Raw genomic sequence first — 17,439 nt, forward strand, 5'->3', positions numbered from 1 at the left:
TCCGGGAGCCACTTCTTGAGTTGGCTTATTGATTTTAAATCATACACATATATAAATTGGTGGTATATGATATTAAGACACGAGGTGGTATTATAATCACAGCCTTTGGCTAGCTTGGTTGGATGAGTCGTTTTCTCCTGGACCTCCAGTCGGGAGTTCAACCCTCCGACACGATTTGTTTTTCCACTTTTTTTCCGGGCCGCCGCTGCAGCGCGTAGTTAGGATGGGCAGATCTATTCAATGGTCCTGGAGCGGACCTGTAGTGCGTCGTGGCCCATGTAGGAAATTCTGGCGCTAGCCAACACGGCAGACGGACGATCGATCGATAATATAAGGTATATACGGACGGACGAAAACATGGACGAAATTACGGTGGTAAGAAGTGATTACCCCTTTATTAATAGGTATAGATATAGATATAGATATATATATATAGTATCCCATATTGCATAGATTCGATGACCACTCATGGTGACAAGTGTATATAAAATTATTTCAACAATTTTTAGGAAAATTATGGCTTTTATCTCGGAAAAAACAATAGCCAAGAATCTATATTTCTAGAGAGATATTCCACCCAAAAAAATGGTGTTCAGACTGGACATAAATTTACATGCAATATATTCACTCGAAGTCTCCAATATACAACAGCCAAAGAAAAATAGAATGACTCGGACATAAACTTAAGGCATTTAATATCCATAATCCAAGTCCATATTACTCAACATATCCTTTCTGTTGGGGAACGTAGCATGCAATTTCAAAAAAATTCCTACGATCACGCAAGATCTATCTAGGAGATGCATAGCAACGAGAGGGGGAGAGTGTGTCCACGTACCCTTGTAGACCGAAAGCGGAAGCGTTAGTTTAACGCGGTTGATGTTGTCAAACGTCTTCACGATCGAACCGATCTTAGTACCGAACGTATGGCACCTCCGAGTTCAGCACACGTTTAGCTTGTTGACGTCCCTCGAACCCTTGATCCAGCAGAGGGTCGAGGGAGAGTTTCATCAGCACGATGGCGTGGTGACGGTGATGGTGATGTGATCCGCGCAGGGCTTTGCCTCAGCACTACAACGCTATAACCGGAGGAGTAAACTATGAAGGGGGGCACCGCACACGGCAAAGAGAACAATTGATGTGCTATGGGGTGCCCCCTGCCCCCGTATAAAGGAGGGGATGAGGAGGAGGCCGACCAAGAGGCGCGCGCCATGGGGGGAGTCCTACTAGGACTCCACTCCTAGTAGGATTCGCCCCCCCTTCCTTTCTTCACCGGAGGGGAAAAGGAAGGAGTGGCAGAGGGAGAGGGAAAGGGGGGAGCCGCCCCCTCCCCTAGTCCAATTTGGACTGCCATGGGGGGGCGGCCACCCCTTGCGGCCCTCCTCTCTCTCCACTAAGCCCATGTAGGTTCAATACTTTCCCTGGGGGTTCCGGTAACCCCTCGGTACTCCGGTAAAATGCCCGAACCACTCAAAACCATTCCAATGTCTGAATACTACCTTCCAATATATGAATCTTTACCTCTCGACCATTTCAAGACTCCTCGTCATGTTCGTGATCTCATCCGGGACTCCGAACAAACTTCGGTCACCAAAACACATAACTCATAATACAAATCCTCATCGAACGTTAAGCGTGCGGACCCTACGTGTTCGAGAACTATGTAGACCTGACCGAGACACATCTCCGGTCAATAACCAACAGCGGAACCTAGATGCTCATATTGGTACCTACATATTCTACGAAGATCTTTATCGGTCAAACCGCAATAACAACATACGTTATTCCCTTTGTCATCGGTATGTTACTTGCCCGAGATTCGATCGTCGGTATCATCATACCTAGTTCAATCTCGTTACCTGCAAGTCTCTTTACTCGTTCCATAATGCATCATCCCGTAACTAACTCATTAGTCACATTGCTTACAAGGCTTATAGTGATGTGCATTACCGAGAGGACCCAGAGATACCTCTCTGATACTCGGAGTGACAAATCCTAATCTTGATCTATGACAACCCAACAAACACCTTCAGAGACACCTGTACATCATCTTTATAATCACCCAGTTACGTTGTGACGTTTGATAGCACACTAGGTGTTCCTCCGGTATTCGGGAGTTGCATAATCTCATAGTCAGAGGAATATGTATAAGTCATGAAGAAAGCAATAGCAATAAAACTTAATGATCATTATGCTAAGCTAACGGATGGGTCTTGTCCATCACATCATTCTCTAATGATGTGATCCCGTTCATCAAATGACAACACATGTCTATGGTTAGGAAACTTAACCATCTTTGATTAACGAGCTAGTCAAGTAGAGGCATACTAGGGACACTCTGTTTTGTCCATGTATTCACACATGTACTAAGTTTTCGTTTAATACAATTCTAGCATGAATAATAAACATTTACCATGATATAAGGAAATATAAATAACAACTTTATTATTGCCTCTAGGGCATATTTCCTTCAGTCTCCCACTTGCACTAGAGTTAATAATCTAGATTACATAGTAATGATTCTAACACCCATGGAGTCTTGGTGCTGATCATGTTTTGCTCGTGGAAGAGGCTTAGTCAACGGGTCTGCAACATTTAGATCCGTATGTATCTTGCAAATCTGTATGTCTCCCTCCTTGACTTGATCGCGGATGGAGTTGAAGCATCTCTTGATGTGTTTGGTTCTCTTGTGAAATCTGGATTCCTTCACCAAGGCAATTGCTCCAGTATTGTCACAAAAGATTTTCATTGGACCCGATGCACTAGGTATTACACCTAGATGGGATATGAACTCCTTCATCTAGACTCCTTCATTTGCTGCTTCCGAAGCAACTATGTACTCCGCTTCACACGTAGATCTCGCCACGACGCTCTGCTTGGAACTGCACCAACTTACAGCTCCACCATTCAATATAAATACGTAACCGGTTTCTAACTTTGAGTCATCTGGATCAGTGTCAAAGCTTGCATCGACGTAACCATTTACGACAAGCTCCTTGTCACCTCCATAAACGAGAAACATATCCTTAGTACTTTTCAGGTATTTCCGGATGTTCATGACCGCTGTCCAGTGATCCACTCCTGGATTACTTTGGTACCTCCCTGCTAAACTTATAGCAAGGCACACATCAGGTCTGGTACACAACATTGCGTACATGATACAACCTATGGCTGAGGCATAGGGAATGACTTTTATTTTCTCTCTATCTTCTGCGGTGGTCGGGCATTGAGTCTGACTCAATTTCACACCTTGTAACACAGGCAAGAACCCTTTCTTTGACTGATCCATTTTGAACTTCTTCAAAACTTTATCAAGGTATGTGCTTTGTGAAAGTCCAATTAAGTGTCTTGATCTATCTATATAGAGCTTGATGCCTAATATATAAGCAGCTTCACCGAGGTCTTTCATTGAAAAATTCTTATTCAAGTATCCTTTTATGCTATCCAGAAATTCTGTATTATTTCCAATCAATAATATGCCATCCACATATAATATCAGAAATGCTACAGAGCTCCCACTCACTTCTTGTAAATACAGGCTTCTCCAAAAGTCTGTATAAAACCATATGCTTTGATCACACTATCAAAGCCTATATTCCAACTCCGAGATGCTTGCACCAGTCCATAAATGGATCGCTGGAGCTTGCGCGCTTTGTTAGCACCTTTAGGATCGACAAAACCTTCTGGTTGCATCATATACAACTCTTCTTTAAGAAATCCATTAAGGAATGCAGTTTTGACATCCATTTGCCAAATTTCATAATCATAAAATGCGGCAATTTCTAACATGATTCGGACAGACTTAAGCATCGCTACCGGGTGAGAAGGTCTCATCGTAGTCAACCCCTTGAACTTGTCGAAAACCTTTTGCAACAAGTTGAGCTTTGTAGACAGTAACATTACCGTCAGCGTCAGTCTTCTTCTTGAAGACCCATTTATTCTATATGGCTTGCCGATCGTCGGGCAAGTCAACAAAGTCCACACTTTGTTCTCATACATGTATCCCATCTCAGATTTCATGGCCTCAAGCCATTTCGCGGAATCTGGGCTCATTATCGCTTCCTCATAGTTCGTAGGTTTGTCATGGTCGAGTAACATGACTTCCAGAATAGGATTGCCATACCACTCTGGTGCGGAACGTACTCTGGTTGACCTACGAGGTTCAGTAGTAACTTGATCTGAAGTTTCATGATCATCATCATTAACTTCCTCACTAATTGGTGTAGGCATCACTGGAACTGATTTCTGTGATGAACTACTTTCCAATTCGGGAGAAGGTACAACTACCTCGTCAAGTTATACTTTCCTCCCACTCACTTCTTTCGAGAGAAACTCCTTCTCTAGAAATGATCCATTCTTAGCAACAAATATCTTGCCTTTGGGTCTGTGATAGAAGGTGTACCCAACAGTTTCTTTTGGGTATCCTATGAAGACACATTTCTCCGACTTGGGTTCGAGCTTATCAGGTTGAAGCTTTTTCACATAAGCATCACAGCCCCAAACTTTAAGAAACGACAGCTAAGGTTTCTTGTTAAACCACAACTCATATGGTGTCGTCTCAACAGATTTAGATGGTGCCCTATTTAACGTGAATGCAACCGTCTCTAAAGCATAACCCCAAAACGATAGTCGTAAATCGGTAAGAGACATCATAGATCGCACCATATCTAATAAAGTACGGTTACGACGTTCGGACACACCATTACGCTGTGGTGTTCCAGGTGGCGTGAGTTGCGAAACTATTCCACATTGTTTCAAATGAAGACCAAACTCGTAACTCAAATATTCACCTCCACGATCAGATCGTAGAAACTTTATTTTCTTGTTACGATGATTTTCCACTTCACTCTGAAATTGTTTGAACTTTTCAAATGTTTCAGACTTATGTTTCATTAAGTAGATATACCCATATCTGCTCAAATCATTTGTGAAGGTCAGAAAATAACGATACCCGCCGCGAGCCTCAACACTCATCGGACCGCATACATCAGTATGTATTATTTCCAATAAGTCAGTGGCTCGCTCCATTGTTCCGGACAACAGAGTCTTAGTCATCTTGCCCATGAGGCATGGCTCGCAAGCATCAAGTGATTCATAATCAAGTGATTCCAAAAGTCCATCAGCATGGAGTTTCTTCATGCACTTTACACCAATATGACCTAAACGGCAGTGCCACAAATAAGTTGCACTATCATTATTAACTTTGCATCTTTTGGCTTTAATATTATGAATATGTGTATCACTACGATCGAGATTCAACAAAAATAGACCACTCATCAAGGGTGCATGACCATAAAAGATATTACTCATATAAATATAACAACCATTATTCTCTGATTTAAATGAATAACCGTCTCGCATCAAACAAGATCCAGATATAATGTTCATGCTCAACACTGGCACCAAATAACAATTATTTAGGTCTAAAACTAACCCCGAAGGTAGATGTAGAGGTAGCGTGCCGACGGCGATCACATCGACCATGGAACCATTTCCGACGCGCATCGTCACCTCGTCCTTAGCCAATCTTTGTTTAATCCGTAGCCCCTGTTTCGAGTTGCAAATATGAGCAACAGAACCAGTATCAAATACCTAGGCGCTACTACGAGCATTAGTAAGGTACACATCAATAACATGTATATCAAATATACCTTTCAATTTGCCATCCTTCTTATCCGCCAAATACTTGGGGCAGTTCCGCTTCCAGTGACCAGTCCCTTTGCAGTAGAAGCACTCAGTTTCAGGCTTAGATCCAGACTTGGGTTTCTTCCCTTGAGCAGCAACTTGCTTGCTATTCTTCTTGAAGCTTCCCTTCTTCCCTTTGCCCTTTTTCTTAAAACTAGTGGTCTTGTTAACCATCAACACTTGATGCTCCTTGATTTCTACCTCCGCAGCCTTTAGCATCGTGAAGAGCTCGGGAATTGTCTTTTCCATCCCTTGCATATTATAGTTCATCACGAAGCCTTTATAGCTTGGTGGCGGTGATTGAAGAACTCTGTCAATGACACTATCATCGGGAATATTAACTCCCAGCTGAGTCAAGTGGTTATGGTACCCAGACATTCTGAGTATATGTTCACTGACAGAACTGTTCTCCTCCATCTTGCAGCTATAGAACTTGTTGGAGACTTCATATCTCTCAACTCGGGCATTTGCTTGAAATATTAACTTTAACTCTTGGAACATCTCATATGCTCCATGACGTTCGAAACGTCTTTGAAGTCCCGATTCTAAGCCGTAAACCATGGCACACTGAACTATCGAGTAGTCATTAGCTTTAGTCTGCCAGACGTTCATAACGTCGGAGTTGCTCCTGCAGCGGGTCTTGCACCTAGCGGTGCTTCCAGGACGTAATTCTTCTGTGCAGCAATGAGGATAATCCTCAAGTTACGGACCCAGTCCGTGTAGTTGCTACCTTCAACTTAGCTTTCTCTAAGAACACATTAAAAGTCAAGGGAACGGTAGCACGGGCCATTGATCTACAACAACATAGATATGCAAAAACTATCAGGACAAAGTTCATGATAAATTTAAGTTCAATTAATCATATTACTTAAGAACTCCCACTTAGATAGACACCCCTCTAGTCATCTAAATGATCACGTGATCCATATCAACTAAACCATGTCCAATCATCACGTGAGATGGAGTAGTTTTTGATGGTGAAAATCTCTATGTTGATCATATCTACTATATGATTCACGTTCGACCTTTCGGTCTCAGTGTTCCGAGGCCATATCTGCATATGCTAGGCTTGTCAAGTTTAACCCGAGTACTCTGCACGTGCAAAACTGGCTTGCACCCGTTGTATGTGAACGTAGAGCTTATCATACCCGATCATCACGTGGTGTCTTGGCAGGACGAACTGTAGCAACGATGCATACTCAGGGAGAACACTTATACCTTGAAATTTAGTAAGGGATCATCTTATAATGCTACTGCCGTACTAAGCAAAACAAGATGCATAAAAAATAAACATCACATGCAATCAAAATATGTGACATGATATGGCCATCATCATCTTGTGCCTTTGATCTCCATCTCCAAAGCACCGTCATGATTTCCATCCTCACCGGCTTGACACATTGATCTCCATCGTAGCGTCGTTGTCGTCTCGCCAACTATTGCTTCTACGACTATCGCTACCGCTTAGTAATAAAGTAAAGCAATTACATGGCGATTGCATTTCATACAATAAAGCGACAACCATAAGGCTCCTGCCAGTTGCCGATAACTATTACAAAACATGATCATCTCATACAACAATTTATATCTCATCACGTCTTGACCATATCACATCACAACATGCCCTGCAAAAACAAGTTAGACGTCCTCTACTTTGTTGTTGCAAGTTTTACGTGGCTTCTACAGGCTTCTAGCAAGAACCGTTCTTACCTACGCATCAAAACCACAATGATTTTTCGTCAAGTGTGCTGTTTTAACCTTCAACAAGGACTAGCCGTAGTCAAATTCGATTCAACTAAAGTTGGAGAAACAGACACCCGCCAGCCACCTGTGTGCAAAAGCACGTCGGTAGAACCGGTCTTATGAACGTGGTCATGTAATGTTGGTCCAGGCCGCTTCATCCAACAATACCGCTGAATCAAAATAAGACGTTGGTGGTAAGCAGTATGACTATTATCGCCCACAACTCTTTGTGTTCTACTCGTGCATATCATCTACGCATAGACCTGGCTTTGATGCCACTGTTGGGGAACGTAGCATGCAATTTCAAAAAATTTCCTACGATCACGCAAGATCTATCTAGGAGATGCATAGCAATGAGAGGGGGAGAGTGTGTCCACGTACCCTCATAGTCCGAAAGCGGAAGCGTTAGTTTAGCGCGGTTGATGTAGTCGAACGTCTTCACGATCCAACCGATCTTAGTACCGAACGTACGGCACCTCCGAGTTCAGCACACGTTCAGCTCGATGACATCCCTCGAACTCTTGATCCAGCAGAGGGTCGAGGGAGAGTTCCGTCAGCACGACGGCATGGTGACGGTGACGGTGATGTGATCCGCGCAGGGCTTCGCCTAAGCACTACGATGCTATGACCGGAGGAGTGAACTGTGGAGGGGGGCACCGCACACGGCTAAGAGAACAATTGATGTGCTATGGGGTGCCTCTGCCCCCGTATATAAAGGAGGGGAGGAGGAGGCGACCGGCCAGGAGGCACGCGCCATGGGGGGGAGTCCTACTAGGACTCCACTCCTAGTAGGATTCGCCCGCCGCCCCCTCCCCTAGTTCAATTTGGACTGCCATGGGGGGGGCCACCCCTTGCGGCCCTCCTCTCTCTCCACTAAGGCCCATGTAGGCCCAATACTTCCCCTAGGGGTTCCGGTAACCCCTCGGTACTCCGGTAAAATACCCGAACCACTCGAAACCATTCCGATGTCCGAATACTACCTTCTAATATATGAATCTTTACCTCTGGACCGTTTCGAGACTCCTCGTCATGTCCATGATCTCATCCGGGACTCCGAACAAACTTCGGTCACCAAAACACATAACTCATAATACAAATCGTCATCAAACGTTAAGCGTGCGGACCCTACGGGTTCGAGAACTATGTAGACATGACCGAGACACATCTCCAGTCAATAACCAACAGTGGAACCTGGATGCTCATATTGGTTCCTACATATTCTGCGAAGATCTTTATCGGTCAAACCGCAATAACAACATACGTAATTCCCTTTGTCATCGGTATGTTACTTGCCCGAGATTCGATCGTCGGTACCATCATACCTAGTTCAATCTCATTACCGGCAAGTCTCTTTACTCGTTCTGTAATGCATCTTCCCGTAACTAACTCATTGGTCACATTGCTTGCAAGGCTTATAGTGATGTGCATTACCAAGAGGGCCTAGAGATACCTCTCTGATACTCGGAGTGACAAATCCTAATCTTGATCTATGCCAACCCAACAAACACCTTCGGAGACACCTGTAGAGCATCTCTATAATCACCCAGTTACGTTGTGACGTTTGATAGCACACAAGGTGTTTCTCCGGTATTCGGGAGTTGCATAATCTCATAGTCAGAGGAATATGTATAAGTCATGAAGAAAGCAATAGCAATAAAACTTAACGATCATTATGCTAAGCTAACGGATGGGTCTTGTCCATCACATCATTCTCTAATGATGTGATCCCGTTCATCAAATGACAACACATGTCTATGATTAGGAAACTTAACCATCTTTGATTAACGAGCTAGTTAAGTAGAGGCATACTAGGGACACTCTGTTTTGTCTATGTATTCACACATGTACTAAGTTTCCATTTAATAAAATTCTAGCATGAATAATAAACATTTATCATGATATAAGGAAATATAAATAACAACTTTATTATTGTCTCTAGGGCATATTTCCTTCACTTTCCTCAACAGTGGCACTTTAATTTAGCACTTTCGGTTTGTTCTTGTCAATAATGTAATCAATTTTCTCTGTAAAAAATAAAACTGTAATTCTCTATTTTCCAAACCGTGATAATATTTGCTAAATCGGTAGGTTCCAAGAAATTCAAAAAACATATTTTTGATGCCATTCAAGAAAAGTTTACCGATCAGAAGATGTGATCACGGGAACAGCCGATGCCATGAAAATTTCCATAAATAAATAAGGAACCTTCAAGTATGTGATTCTCTTTCCTGCACGGGTGCACTCCTTCCTTGATCCACACACATCAATGCAGCGGGAGCACATGGGCGAGATTTTCAACATAGTTGGGGAAGAATTTGGTAGGTACGCATGCCCTGCAAGAGAGAGAGCTCCGACGAAGCGACAAACTTCGAATTCCAGACAGCGGCCTTCTTCCATCACGGTCTCGCTGTCAGTAGAAGTAGCAAGTGATTGATGAAACGATAAGATCTCGAGACACGTGCAAATCAATTGCTTGTACAAAATACTACACCACGTTGGTTTGTTCTTCACGTGAGGAAGTTCTTCCAGTTGATTTTCTTGCCTTCACACAAGGAACCAACAGCGCAGAGATTGCCTTAAGTTCCCGTGCGTAATGGATCCGCGAGCAAGCAACAACAGAAGATGGCGTGAAGTATTCCATCGTCCACGCGCAAGCAACAATAGTACTACTCCAGCCACTTGATTTTCCTCCTCGACGGACGCACCGATTGTAGCGCAAAACATTTCAAATAGGAGGGGAAGCTGTCTAGTCAATGGAGTTGACACTCCAGGCGGGGGCACACAGAAAATCACAGGCGAGAGGATCACGGCGACCACCGGCGGCAAAGTACGCAGCGGATTGGGTTTAAGTGACTACTGTCGACCCTTGCTCTGATACCAATGTTAGAAATTCAGGGTTTGTGGTCTACCCCTATTTCTCTGTTCTTATCCGTGGTGGCGCTCACAATTCGCATATCTGGCTAGGAGATAGAGACCGTCTTATATAGTATTTTCAAAGAGTCCACTTCTTATACAGATAAGATTCCTAGTCGTTACAACTAGCTTTCGAGATAGAGTCCAAATCAAATTATCAACCACGATCATATTTGTCTATTAAAGGATTGTACTCATTATGTCCCTAGAGCACGCGCCTGTGAGCAACGCGCCATAATAGAGTGTAAATTCCTCTAATTACGTAGATCAACATTAGGGTTGTAATCTAACTATACGATCTAGCTCCTTCCAACCATCGGTGTACCCAAGTAGTCTTTCCAAATATAAATAATATATTGTATTCCATTGATAATCGACCAGCTTCCTTAAGAATATATTACTTAAGTACATTTCAATAAGTAACAATTCCATGCTAAACATGTAAAGCAATTTTATGTATAAATACATGTATAATTCCATAATAAGGTATTTCAAATATTAACAATTCTAAGTAATTTGAATATAGTTGTAGGACACATAATCCCAATATTCACCTCTTGTTTTATTTGTCTGGCACCGCTCCTTGTCATGTGACCTAAATAGATCTTTTATGTAGAAGCTTCATTTGATAGCTGAGATTTATCATGAGGAGAAGATGATAAACAAGGTGAACCTGAGATGTCACCAGTCTTACGAAGATTAGATTAGCCACAGTGAGAGTAACATAGATGGTAACATCACGCATATCTATATAAAATAGATGACGTGACAAGTAATTAATGAAGAAAGAGAGACATGCGGCAACATAACTAGTTACTCATAGTATGAGTAGCATCACATATACTCCCTTCTTTCTGGTTTATAGGGCTTATCTCAAAATCTTAGTTTTTTCATTTTATAAGGCTCAATTTGGTTGTTCCCCATTACAAGTTCAGATTCCAAGGTGCATTAAATAATTGAATGCAAGTATTAAGAGAAAATTGACCAATGCATGTACTTTATGCATGCATGCATTGCAATTAATACATTGGTAAACATAATTTTTTAAGGAAAACAAGAGCATTAATTGCGTACTTTCGCAAATTACAAAAAGTATTTCACCACTCACCATCTACCTTGGTTGGTGAGATTTTTGAATTGAGCCCTATAAACTGGAAAGGAGAGAGTACCAAGACAAAATGAATCTATAACCTAATAAATGAAGTGTTGCATTATACCATATGCAGTATATGTTACTTCCGACTATAAAGGTAATAACATACTCCCTCTGTAAACTAATATAAAAACGTTTAGTAGTAATCTAAACGCTCTTATATTAGATTACGGAGGAAGTAGATTAGTAACATATTAGTAGTCTGTAAGTTACTCCCCACTAATACTAGTCTTATCGGTCTGAATCCGATTCATCAGGCCCGAACCCCGCAAACCCACCCCGCTTTGCACAGTCCATAGCTAGAAATAGAAGGCGTTGCATAGAAACGAGCGGTTGATACGGCGCCCTCCTGTGCGGCTTCGCTTACCCACTCGCAGCCGGCTAGCTGACTAGCAAGTAGCACCCGTCGCCGAGAAGTATCTCCCTTCCGCTCCCCTCTCCCCTACCCTTCCGGGTCTCGCCCTCCGCCTCACTGGTCCGCCTCCGCCGTCTCGTAGTTTCTCCCCCCGGCAGATCTTCCACCCCGACCCCTCCGCCATATCGATCTGGTTCTCCTCGCCACCGCCATGGCTGGGTAGTGCCGCCGCAGTCGTGTGAATTGCTGTGGCCGGTCGTATTTGCTCTCCGTGGAGCGACTAATTCCTCTCCGAGGTACGCGCCCTGTCTTCGGTGGTCCTGTGAACATCCCTCGTCGCTACCTCCTGCTAATCCCCGCTTTAACAATACTGCTCTCAGCAGGTGCTCCCCGGCCGCTGCCTCCACTAAGTGCGCTTCACTTTCCTATTACTCGTGGATTTGAGGTAAAATCCGTCCCACTAGCATTGATATGTGATGGAAGTGATGCCAATTTAGGTATATGTAATCGGTGTTAGTAGTAGGTTTGGTTGGATTTCTTACTAGTATAGAAAAATGATTATTGAACTTGGGGTTCTAAGTGCGATATATTCACATGAGAAATATATATACCTAATATCGAATGTTTTGCAGCAACTTTTGAGTATGTCTGACATTTCCTGGCTTTAGGGTGACGATCTCAATATCTTTTGCACGCTCGTAGTAATCCTTTCCAATTGTTGCATGTCTTTCATTGCTGGCCTGTCTCTTATGAACCTACTATATATATATATCTCTGATTTCTTCCCTCTGAATTTGTATGCAGTGCCGTGGTGTGATGGCAGACGTTCAAGATGGTCATTATGATTCGTCCACTGACAGCTTGCGCGTTGAGCCTATTTATGAATCATTTCTTTGTCCACTCACAAAACAAATTATGCGGGATCCTGTCACTTTAGAGAGTGGTGCTACATTTGAACGGGAAGCCATTTTGAAGTGGTTCAAGGAATCTGATAGCAGTGGAAGGAGCCTTGTCTGCCCTATTACTAGGAAGGAGCTCAGCAGCACTGAGTTGAATCCAAGCATTGCTCTGAGAAACACTATTGATGAATGGATGCATAGGAATGAGGCAGCTAAACTTGATGTAGCCTGTAAATCCTTAACTTCCGAGAATTCAGAACATGATACTTTGCAAGCACTTGAATATGTTGTGGAGATATGTCAGAGAAGTAGATCCAGCAGACATGTAGTGAGGAAGCTTGGCTTGATAAGCTTAATTTCCGAGCTGTTGAAGAATAGCAGTACAAAAGTACGGCAAAAGGCATTGGAAAGTCTTTGCTTTGTAGCTAAAGATGACAATGATAACAAGGTGCTTTTTTTTATGAATCTACTTTCCATAGTTTTAAATTTGTCACCAATCTTGTGTTTCTAATATCCCAGAATTTTTTTCACAGGATGAGATTGCTGCCGGGGACAATATTCGCACAATAGTGAAGTTCTTATCTCATGGCCACGTCCAAGAGAAAGAACAGGCTGCATCTCTGTTATATGAACTTTCACAATATAAACCTCTTTCAGAAAAAATTGGGAGCGTTCCTGGGGCCATACTTATACTTGTTGGCTTGTCAAGTAGTAAAATAGAAAACCTGTTTACAGTTGATAGGGCTGATAAGACACTTGTGAATTTGGAGAGCTGTGAAAAAAATGTTAGACAGATGGCGGAAAACGGTAGACTGCAACCGCTTCTTAGGCTTCTTCTTGAAGGTATTATTTATACAATTTCCTTATCTTGAAAAAAGGCAGAGGTCGTGTATGTTGCCATTGCCATTAAACTACTGAATGACAGTGATATGTGCTACCCCCTAGCGATATTCTCATTAATTTGCTTCTCATCTGTGTTTTGCTTTCCTGTATTCCTGTTTTATTGCTCTTTTATCTCACCACCCATATTGAATAGTCGTTTCTCACCACTTTTTGTTACCATAGTTATAAAAATACTTCGTCAAATACATAAAGCAGAAAATTATAACATACTAGGAACTAGACTCATAAGATAAAAAGAGAGTAATTATGTACATTAGGATGTGGTGCATTACCCAGCTGCCTAGCTGCAGAATTCAAATTTATTTCAAGATGAAGGTAATTAATCATGGGATTGCTGCATGCCTAAGATGAACTATTTCGAATAGATTATTTCAGTTCACTTGTATATAGCTTTGTCACTGTGGTATTACTTCAGTGCATGGATAAGAATTCCCCCTCTAACATCAATATGTTGGGGCAGTTCATGTTGATTGGGTTAACTATTATGTGCAAGGTTCAGTTGGTATATGTTCACTTAAGTATTAGATTTTTCTTACTATGGGTATCTTCTAGTTAGCACGTGCACTGTATAAAAATTGTGTCACTGGAACGGTAGAAATGTGTTATGACTGATATTCATTTTCCAATGTTCTTTCTTTGTACTCAGGGCTTAGTTCCTTCTTGTGTGCATTTGTAGGTTCAGCTGATACACAATTATCTATGGCTGCTTATGTCGGGGAGCTTGTTTTAACCAACGATGTGAAGGTCTTTGTGGCACAAACAGCAGGCTCCGCACTAGTCAATATCATGAAAAGTGGGAATAGGGAGGCTAGAGAAGCAGCTCTGAAGGCACTGAATCAAATTTCATCTTACGACGTCAGTGCGAAGATACTAATTGAAGCAGGTATTCTCCCACCTCTCATAGCAGACCTCTTTACAGTTGGCAGTAATCAGCTTCCAATGAAGTTGAAGGAGGTATCAGCAACAATTCTTGCAAATGTTGTGGCATCAGGTGCAAATTTTCAGTCCATTCCACTTGACCACAACAGGCAGACACTGGTATCTGAAGAAATTGTTCACAATCTGCTTCATCTCATCAGCAATACAGGACCTGCAACTGAGTGTAAGTTACTCCAGGTGCTTGTTGGTTTAACTAGTTCTTCTACAACTGTCCAAGGCATAGTTGATGCCATCAAAAGCTCAGGGGCTACTGTCAGTTTAATTCAGTTTGTTGAAGCACCTCAAAGAGAGGTTCGCATGGCTTCCATCAAGCTCTTGAATAACATATCACCATGTATGGGTCAAGAACTGGCTGAAGCTTTTCGTGGAAATTTTAGTCAACTCAGCAGCTTGATTAGAGTCATTGCCGACAACAATGGTATTTCTGAAGAGCAAGCACCAGCTGCTGGTCTGGTAGCTGATCTTCCTCTGCAGGATTCGGTGCTAACCAGACGTCTTGTTGAAGATGGGGCTTTCACCACAATAATATCCAAAGTGATAATGATCAGACAAGGGGAGAGTCGTGGGGGGCGTTTCGTCAACCCTTTTCTTGAAGGTCTAGTTAGGATTGTCTCCCGGATCACATTTATCTTGGAGGATGATCCAGATATCATTGCTGTTGCTCGTGAATACAATCTCACTGCACTATTTAGTGATCTGCTTCAGATGAATGGTCTTGACACTGTCCAGATTGTCTCTGCCACCGCACTAGGAAATCTATCTGGCCAGTCAAAGCATCTAACGAAGATTCTGCCACCTCCCAACGCGGGATTGTGTTTTTCAATATTTCCATGCCTCAGTCAGAAGTCTGTAGAAACTGGTGTCTGTAGAGTTCATCATGGAATATGTTCGTCAAGGGAAAGCTTCTGTCTCTTGGAAGGGAAGGTGGTGGAGAAGTTGGTTGCTTGCTTGGATCACAACAATGAGAAAGTTGTTGAAGCCTCTCTAACAGCACTGTCCACATTATTAGACGATGGAGTGGACATTGATCAAGGTGTGATGGTCCTGTGCGACGCAGAGGGCGTCAAACCAATTCTTGATGTGTTGTGTGAGAATCGGACTGAAGCGCTGAGGCAGAGAGCGGTGTGGGCCGTAGAAAGGATCCTTAGGACGGATGAAATAGCTTATGAGATCTCGGGAAACCAAAATGTCAGTACAGCCTTGGTTGAAGCTTTCAGGCATGGTGACTTTAGGACAAGGCAAATTGCAGAGCGAGCACTAAAGCATGTTGATAAGCTGCCCAATTTCTCAGGGATATTTTCGAAGATCGGGGCACAGTGACCATGTTATGCAGAAGTAGGCTAGTTCTCTTATACCGGTCGCCTGCAGATCCTCTTGGGTTGCATAAAGATACGTAACTCAAATATTGGCGCATGCCAAATCTCACACCAATCAGTTGCTTTCCCAGCTTAATCGTGTTAGTACTGCCGCTCTCCAAATAGTTCCCAAACTAATCGAATTGATAGAATGGGAACTGAAGGTATTGTTGGTGTGTATAGTATAGTGTATATTTCCACCCTGTAAGCTTGTTGTATCTGTATTATTCAGATGCTCAGATGCATAGCATGATATTTTTGTGCGAATATCCATTTCTGCGCCTGAGCCCATCTGATCTCAGTTAACAGTAAAATAATAAAATACTAGAAAAAACTTGTTTTTTTTGCATGTCTGTACCAATTTTCAACGTGTTCGAACATCTGAGAGAAAGAAAAATATTGGTCTGAACACAGCATAAACAGTAAACTGTTTCACATACCACCAATTTTTTTTTTCTGATAAAAAACAGTTTATTTCTAGTAATTTTTTTATTTTGCTGTTCATGGTCGGGAGCTCTCATTTGTGTGTTCGTACTGTAATCATACATAAGTTGGTTGAAACCCGAAAGAGAAAGAAAAGAAGCTTCTGCACACAACAAATTTTGTAGTTTTCATTCATTCCTTGTGTTGTTCATCGGACGGGAGTGTGTTATGGTTTCGTATGATGCGTGTTCCAGCTGAGTTCATAGTTTGTGCAATCTTTAATTAAGTAGTTAAGTTTGTGCAATCTTTAATGAAGTAGTTAATTGCTCTGAGAATACATATTTCAGTACCAGCTGAGTTCATAGCTTGTGCAATCTTTAATTAAGTATTCCCATCCGTTTTTAAATATTTGTCTTTTAAAGATTTCAAATGAACTATCATATACGGATGTATATAGACATATTTAAAGTGTAGATTCACTCATTTTGCTCCATAGCTGTCATCTAAGCAAAAACTTCTGATGTGACAAGTGTAGTGACCCTACAAAGAAACAATACTAAGTGCGCAAATTTAGGCAGAACATTTAAATGAAAGTAGCTCACCGATGCATGAAAAAATTTAGGGCGTGTTTGGTTACATTGCCAATCCAGCTTGGCCCGGCGAGCCTAGTGTAGGATCGAAAGTATGTCTAGGGAGGGGGGGGGGGGGGATGATTAGACTACTTGACCAAATAAAAATCTAGCATTTTCTCAATTTTAAGTCTTGGCAGATTTTAGCAACTTAGCACAAGTCAAGCAATCAACCTACACATGCAAATCTAAGAGTATAACAGCGAAATATAAAACATTTGCATATGAAGGTAAACGGAGGAGTTTGAAGGGAGCAAACGCAATATAGACACAGAGATTTTTGGCGTGGTTCCGATAGGTGGTGCTATCGTACATCCACGTTGATGGAGACTTTAACCCACGAAGGGTAACGGCTGCGCGAGTCCACGGAGGGCTCCACCCACGAAGGGTCCACGAAGAAGCAACCTTGTCTATCCCACCATGGCCATCGCCCACGAAGGAC

The 17,439-nt window shown here is 42.3% G+C and overlaps 1 protein-coding gene across 2 annotated transcripts; it reads left to right on the top strand.

Annotated features, from left to right (window-relative positions):
- The first annotated feature begins 11,821 nt into the window (after positions 1 to 11,821).
- On the top strand, positions 11,822 to 16,212 carry LOC109764923 (U-box domain-containing protein 44). 2 transcript variants are annotated; one of them, XM_020323704.4, is made up of 5 exons: positions 11,822 to 12,145; positions 12,233 to 12,294; positions 12,654 to 13,196; positions 13,282 to 13,591; positions 14,328 to 16,212. In XM_020323704.4, the coding sequence occupies exons 3-5, from the start codon at positions 12,666 to 12,668 to the stop codon at positions 15,908 to 15,910; spliced, it is 2,424 nt and encodes an 807-aa protein (XP_020179293.1). In that variant the 5' UTR covers positions 11,822 to 12,145; positions 12,233 to 12,294; positions 12,654 to 12,665; the 3' UTR covers positions 15,911 to 16,212. The 2 variants fall into 2 exon arrangements, with proteins under 2 accessions (XP_020179293.1, XP_020179294.1); XM_020323705.4 differs by having other exon boundaries at positions 11,826 to 12,145; positions 12,230 to 12,294.
- The last annotated feature ends 1,227 nt before the right edge of the window (positions 16,213 to 17,439 follow it).

This window comes from Aegilops tauschii, chromosome 5, assembly GCF_002575655.3.
Source record: "Aegilops tauschii subsp. strangulata cultivar AL8/78 chromosome 5, Aet v6.0, whole genome shotgun sequence".
Taxonomy (NCBI): Eukaryota; Viridiplantae; Streptophyta; class Magnoliopsida; order Poales; family Poaceae; genus Aegilops; species Aegilops tauschii.